General features: G+C 50.5%; 1 protein-coding gene across 1 annotated transcript; it reads right to left on the bottom strand.

Moving 5' to 3' along the window:
• Positions 1 to 841: 841 nt before the first annotated feature.
• LOC119327415 (NAC domain-containing protein 83-like) lies at positions 842 to 4,638 on the bottom strand. Its single transcript, XM_037600521.1, has 3 exons — positions 4,109 to 4,638; positions 3,709 to 3,995; positions 842 to 1,460 (listed from the first exon to the last, which is right to left on the bottom strand). The coding sequence occupies exons 1-3, from the start codon at positions 4,305 to 4,307 to the stop codon at positions 1,248 to 1,250; spliced, it is 699 nt and encodes a 232-aa protein (XP_037456418.1). The 5' UTR covers positions 4,308 to 4,638; the 3' UTR covers positions 842 to 1,247.
• Between the last annotated feature and the right edge of the window lie 2,459 nt (positions 4,639 to 7,097).

Genomic DNA, 7,097 nt, shown 5'->3' with positions numbered 1-7,097 from the left:
CATGTCACACCCTGCACCACAACACCGCTGTGCCGCAGTGCCCAACACCCATGTCACACCCTGCCATGGAGAAGCCGCCCGCATCGCCCCCCGCCCTCAGCCCACCCACGCGTGAGTGGAAGCCAAGGCCTCACCGCCGTCGGCCTTGGTCGGGCTTTGCCCAACCACGCCCCTCGGACCGCGGTGAGGGAGGAGGAGGAAGAATGACATCGGAAATATGGGGGTGCCCTCCCTGTCGCCTCGCAGGAGTGACGCGGGAGGGGAAGTTATTTTTTTCTGTCTCAGCATTTCGTATATATTAACTACTGAAACAGGATTTCCGCGGTTCAGCATTATACTTCCCCATTCTGTTTTGGTGGAATAGGTACATATAAATAAATATTATCATGTATGTTTGTATGTCATGTGACACGTGACGTTAGGTATCATGCTGCTTTTCTCTAATTTGGGCGTATGTAAGCGGTACGTATGCTCTCCAGCTTACATGTACATCTGTACGCACAACGTGATAAAATATAGCCGACCACTGCACATGCATGACAGCAACCCTTTTTGGCCAAGACACAACTTTTATGTAAAAAATATTTTGTTCGCTCGAGACACAAGTATTTAAATAAAGATGAGCTTGTAACATGTAAGCAACTGACCTCAAATGAGAACCACTTCAATTATTAGTCAACTATAATAGTTAACCCATATGATCAAATTTATGCCATTGATTAGCCTTACAAATTTCGCTAATATCATGCATCTTGTCTCATGACATGACGGCGGCGAGTATAGTTTGTGACCAAAGCCCAGAGACCGATCCAGAGTAAGCAACAACTTGAGACTGAAAACATGGCAGTAAAAACGAGAAAGGCTTTCATTTTTTTCTTCCTTGAAGAAATTTCACGTACAGCTCGCAGGTTATTACACGTACGTGCATGCAGCGGTCACTGCGTGCGGCATCTCTGCTACGTAATACATACACATATGTGGTACATCTGCTACTAATCAGAAGAAGCTTTCTTAATTAACCAAACACCCAATGCCTGGTTGCCGACTTGCTTCTCGCTACATCATCACACTGCATTACATATTACACGGTGAAAGAGAGAGCACGGAGATGGAGAGAAAAACAAATGTTGGAGCAAGAAAAAAAAGACACTTCATTCATTCCCTCTGGTTCGTAATCTGCCTAGCTAAGCTAGCTAGTCAGTGTCTCTTGGAGAGGCATGCAGCATGCAGCAGCTTTGCTTGGCTTCTCAGCTGCTGACCTCCTCCTGCATATCCGAGGAGCTGCCGCCGCTTGTGACGCAGCTGGAAGACGACGACGACGGCGATGGCGGCATCGTGCGGCGCGCGTCGGTGCCGTGGATGCCCGGCGTTTGTATGTTGGACGACGACGACGACCTGTCCCTTTGAAAGATCCGGCACACTACCCACTCTTCAGTTCCAGCCCCAGCCAAGCAGCAACGCTGCAAGTTGCGATGATCGTCTTAATTAAGCACACCTTTTCCATTCCAGCAACAACAATTGATGGCAGATATGCAATGCAAGCATGCAGCACAAGGAAAAAAAAAGAATCCGATGCAAAATGAAAATAACGTAGTAAATGACAATACTACTACTCGTGTACTAGACTGGTTTACAATTTTTTTTAAAAAAAATCGACGCTTTTACTAAAAGAACTAGTGCGTGTTTCGTTTTCTGGGATTGGAGGAACATTAGGGATTTAGGGTCTTTACCTTTCATGGCAATATTGGATTAACAACGTTTTGCGAGTAAAAAACAGAAGGAATAATACTTCTAACCTGGTACTATAATTTTCTGGTTAAAAGTATCACTTCTACTAGTTCTCAATCCAAACAATAGCACCATATTCCTTTCCTATGGTTCGCTTTTGCCTCCATTTCAAAAAAAGAAAGATATCGGGAATCCTAACTAGCCAGGCACTCACTGACAGCAGCCTATCTTGAACGGAATCCTAATCCAACGAACTAACGGAATCCAGTTACATCGGCGATCCAACATTCCAACACTGGAATCAAAGGAGATTGCCACAGACCACCACGAATTAATCCTATATATCCACACTATTCCTGCAACCAAACGCTACGTTGATTTTGAATGGATTGACGACCCTAGCTCACTGTTGAGGTACGACTTGCGAACGAACAGCAAGTGCAATTCGCGTCCTCGCACACTTTTCAGCTAGAAGCCAATCTCTCATTCCATTAGCAAACAGGGTTTTCATTCATGTAGATGAGCATCGACAGCAGGGCACACTGTGCAGACCAAGCGAGGAGAAGATGCAACAGTTCTTTGACGAAACATCTCTTGCAACAGTAGTAGTGGCCATGGAATTGTTGTGCGCAGTTGGACCGTCGATAACTAGCTAGCCCCCTCTTTTCTCCTTTCCGGATACAAGGAAGATGCACACCACATATAAATGCTTCTCTATCTAGCAAAGCTTTCACTATCAGTCACCGGTAAATTACTACTCAACTAACTCAGCGGCCGGTGATGGTGTATATGTAAATACGGTCGTCGAGCAACTAACTTCTTGTTGAGGGCTAGGCTACGTGTATTACTAGCAGGTTTAGCTAATTAATCCCAACAATAAGATCTAATCAACGGATTCTCAACAGGCCGGGCCAGAGCTAGCATCCAGGACAGCGTTAAGTACAACCAACCACCTCTCCGTATCAGCATAAATTGCAACGGCGACCACTACCATCCCAGGCAATTTAATTACAACAGGATCGATCCGTCCATCCTTCCATTGGTCAGGTCAAATAATTGGCAGTTTTGCAAGTTGTCACAGTTTGATGAACTCTCTTGCTTGCAGGTATATGCATCTAGCTAGCGGAGAAGCCTATGTACTCGTCCTATATATGTAGCCACTTACCTGCTCTATGTAACTAGCTTAATTAAACACTGTTAGTTACTCCCTCGGTCACATAATATAAGAGCGTTTGTGATACTATACTAGTGTGAAAAACGCTCTTATATTGTGAGACGGAGGAAGTATTAATCTCAGCAAGAGTGGTTATGTCATCTGTGAAGTTTATGTATGCCTCATGGTTAAGCTGGTTAATTAGGTTACGCTAATTCTGACATCATGGTCGACGCCGTATATGTGAGTTAAGTAGTTGGTAACTGTCGATACAATCAAAGTTAAGCTGAAAAGACAGCTCCGTGCCAAGGTTGAACATATGCGCATGATCCGGCCTGCTAGCTAGTTAACTAGCTAGGTAAAAAAAACCCGGAAAAAAACACGTCTGAAACGCAGGAATTATACAGGAGATTCGTGAGAACTCCAGCAAAACTGTTCAATTCGACACGTCAGCAATCTGAAAAAACTGACCTAATCTAAGCAAAACCTGAGGCATGGATACAAACAGTGAAAGCCTAAACATAAAATTATATATAGCATGCAACTTCAATTATCAGTACTTGCTTAACTGTACTCTATCAGTTTATGCTTTGCAACTGATGGAGCTGTCATCCAATTCCAAAGCTAAGGATTGGAGACTGGAGTAGCACTACTAACACACAGGTGCAGCAGTGCAGACGTGCAGTTGAACAAGTACAAGAACGTTATTCGGAAGGAGAAAAAACTATACTGACACAGTACATGCAGTAAGAACAAATTAATGGCAATCGATTAAATCAAGTTGCGTCTAATAATTCAGCAATCAAGGAGGATTAGTTAGTGCTCACATTCTTGTGGTGATGCGGCAGAGCGAGGCGGTACTCGTGCATGACCCAGCCGGTCTGCGCCGGCGCCGGCGGCGCCTTGGAGCCCTTGCCCTTGGCACGTCGGGGGACGAAAACCATGGACTTCTTGACGCCGACGAGGTGGCTCCGGCCGCACCGGGACACCACCACCGGCCTCTCCCTCGCGCTCGCGGGCTTCCAGCACCCGCTCGCCGTCGTGGTCCTGCCACCCCTCTTGGCGCCGGCGGCCGGCCGGACCGCAAAGTAGTACTTCTCCCCCTCTCTCGCGCCTGGAAACGAGTCAAACGGCAGCTTTTAGCATATATGTAACACGTCGTATGGCCAGCAGTGTCGTCGTCGGCGGCGGCCGTGTTTTTGGCTTTGTGCTGCGTGCGTGGCTTACCGGGGATGTCCCAGGGGTCGAGGCTGTAGAGGTTGTGGACGTTGGGGATGACAGCAGCTGGGAGCGGGAGGGCGAGGGCCTTTCGGCGGAGGTACTGCACAACCAGCTCCTCGTCTGTAGGGCGGAAGCGGAACCCGGGCGGCAGCTGCCTGAGCACCTCCTGGCCGCCCTGCCTCACCATCACCGGCGTCCTCTCCATGGCTAGCTGCCGCTGACCACCTGGCAACAGCTCGTAATAGCACGCACGCACAAACTAGCTCAGCTCAGTGGCTCGAGCACGTACGTACGAACTAATAGCCGCACTAGCTAGGTAGCTTGTAGTTCACAGGGGACGTCCTTGCACGGCAGTGGCAAATGCAGCAGGGCAGGTCGCAGCTTCCTATCTCACTTTGCAAGTGCAAAGTGGCGCCCATGAGCCGTGCATTTGCTTGGAATGTTCATGGCGACTTGCAGAGAGGGACAGAGAGAGGGAGAGGGTGTAGACTAGGGAGAGAGAGATGGGAGGGGGAGTGGGGAAAAGGGCGCGGTGTGTTTATATATAGGAGATCGGCTGCGGGAGGCGTGAAGTTTACTCCATCGTCGCCGTCGTCTGCGGCTCGCCTGCTGGCGGACGTGTGGCCGAGCTCGGTGCCTTCTCCGATTTGACAAGCGCGCCGGTTTATTGCCCGGCTGGCCCCTGGCTTTCGATTAATTCCTTCTGGAAATTCTCCAGCAAGTTACAGTGCCTGCGCCCCTGTTACGCGGCAACGCAAGCAACGAGGTTAACTGGCCGCTTCAGATTCCGCCAACTTCGTTTTCGTCAAATAGCACCCGGCACTGGAGTGTGACTGATCGCCGTGATCTCGGTTTTCAGTTTCATCCTTGGCTGATTTTTTCTTTCTTTTGGTTTCAAGATGACTGGAATCCAACAGAAGGTTAGGATAATTCATGACTTGCGGATTTCCCTCTTTACCTCATTTTTGTTAGCTTGTGGCATGTGTTACCGTGAGAATTCTACCGAGTGAGCGTTTTTTCGAACACTGAACCGTAGAACAATTGTTCCATGATAAATTATATATTAATCAGAAACAAGTTATGTACAAAAATCAAAAGAAATAAAAAAACAACAACCTAGGGCTCAACCAATTCCAACTTTAGGGAAATCCAGAAAAACAACGACTCTCGCCTTTCATGTGTACGAGTAGGGGCTCGTGTCCCTCTCACGTCGTCTCCCCCGCGGGCGGCTCGGGAGGGCTCAGCCACCGAAGCCGCCTAGTACCCTCCAACGCCCTTCTTCCCCTCCGTTGTTGTCGATGGTCAGCGCCGGGCAAAGCCCGTGCGTGCGACGGCGGCGGAGGAGGGTCTCTTCTCCTCCCGCTTCCGGATCCGCGGCGCAGGCGTCCTGATCCGCGGGGTGCGGCCCTCTCGACGGTGTGGCGGATCCCGGAGGCGGCGGACTCGCGGCGGTGCACGGGTGCCCAGATCCATGGGTGTGGGATTCCCGGCAGCGTCCGAGCTCCCGGCAGCGGCGGGATCGGTCAACGGCGGGCTTGTGCGATGGCGTCGGCCGCGCGGTGCCGGATCTCGTCGCTCGTGGCGGATCTCGCCACTCCGGCCATCGTGGAGAAACCTGGACCTAGGACGGTGGCCCCGTTAGGCATGGTGACGGCGCCCTCGGCCGGCGACGTTCGCGAGGGGTGGATGGACGGCGTCTTGACCGTGTGGGCAGTGAGTTGCCGATGGATCTCCTCTGCGCTGCAAGCTCTCTCCCGCTGCACTTGGTGGCTTACGATCGCGGTCGCCGTCAGCATCACTTCATGAATTGGATAAGAGTAGCGATAGATGTTACCTAAACGGTGGCTTTAGTCTTACTGTTGTATGACTTTGTAAGATCTTATGTGAATAATTAATAAAGTGGCTGCATGCATTGCCCAGATGCAGAAGCCGGGTTCCTCCTCTTTTTAAAAAAAAAATCTAGAAAAACAATTAACTGTGATGTAGCTCAATCCAACTTCTGAATTCTCCTAAGAACTTTCTGTTAATTCTGTGAGTGATAAGCAGCAGATCCTCTTTGAGCGGTGTCTCCAAGCTGTGACAGTAGGAGCTCCTTGCTTGAAAATTTTAGAGTTCCTCTGACTTCAAGTATTCCAACATCCCATGATGATAACGCAGAGGGCAAAAGAGCTTGGCAGAGTTTGCATAGTGAAGAGAACATTGTCCAATAAGAGACCCTTTATACCTGCAAACTGTAAACACGGTACAAGGGCCGAGAAAGCAGAGGTTTGAGCGGCCATTTTACTGCGGCCAAACAGGCACCGTATTTGGAACCGTAAATTTCAAAAGAAAGCATTCGCGGGCGAAATTGAAGAACACATAGTCCCTTCATCATAGTTAGATCATGGCTACATAGGTTGACCATCGCTACATTTATACTACAATCGTATCCTAACTAGGCAAAATCGGAGCTCACCAGAGCTCTCCGGGTGCAGCGGCGGCGCTCATTCGTCTTCATCATCGTAGGAAGTGACAAGGTCAACGTATTTCTTGTCCTGCTCCTCCTGCTCGCGGCACCATGCGGCCTGCTTCTAGTGGAACTCACGGTCGGCGGCGAGCGCCTGCTCGAAGAGGAGGTCGCTGAGTTCGTCGTCCCGTTGGCGACTCGCATCCTCCTCCTGCTGCTTGCGCGCAGTGCGCTCTACGAGCGCCGCCTCGAAAGCGTCCGCATGGGGCCCGACAAGGTAGTCTTCCGACCCGATGACGCCGCGGCCACTCCTCCCCCGGCTCGATCTTGACAGCGGGGAGGTCGCCGGTCTCCCTCTCCCTCTTCACCGGAAGCAGCCCCGAGCTGGAAGAGCTCCCCGTGTAGGAGCGCCGCGCATGACGGAGGTCATACTCCTCCGTCTCGTGGCGGAGGAGGGACTCCGGCGCCGGCAGCATGTACTTCGTGTACCGCTTGGCCGCGCGCTTGCGCGCCGCATCGGATGTGACGCAACGCTTGCCGGGGGAGGGG

This window comes from Triticum dicoccoides, chromosome 7A, assembly GCF_002162155.2.
Source record: "Triticum dicoccoides isolate Atlit2015 ecotype Zavitan chromosome 7A, WEW_v2.0, whole genome shotgun sequence".
Lineage (NCBI taxonomy): Eukaryota > Viridiplantae > Streptophyta > Magnoliopsida > Poales > Poaceae > Triticum > Triticum dicoccoides.
The sequence above is the reverse complement of the archived record's forward strand: the minus strand, read 5'-3'. Positions and strand labels throughout refer to the sequence as shown.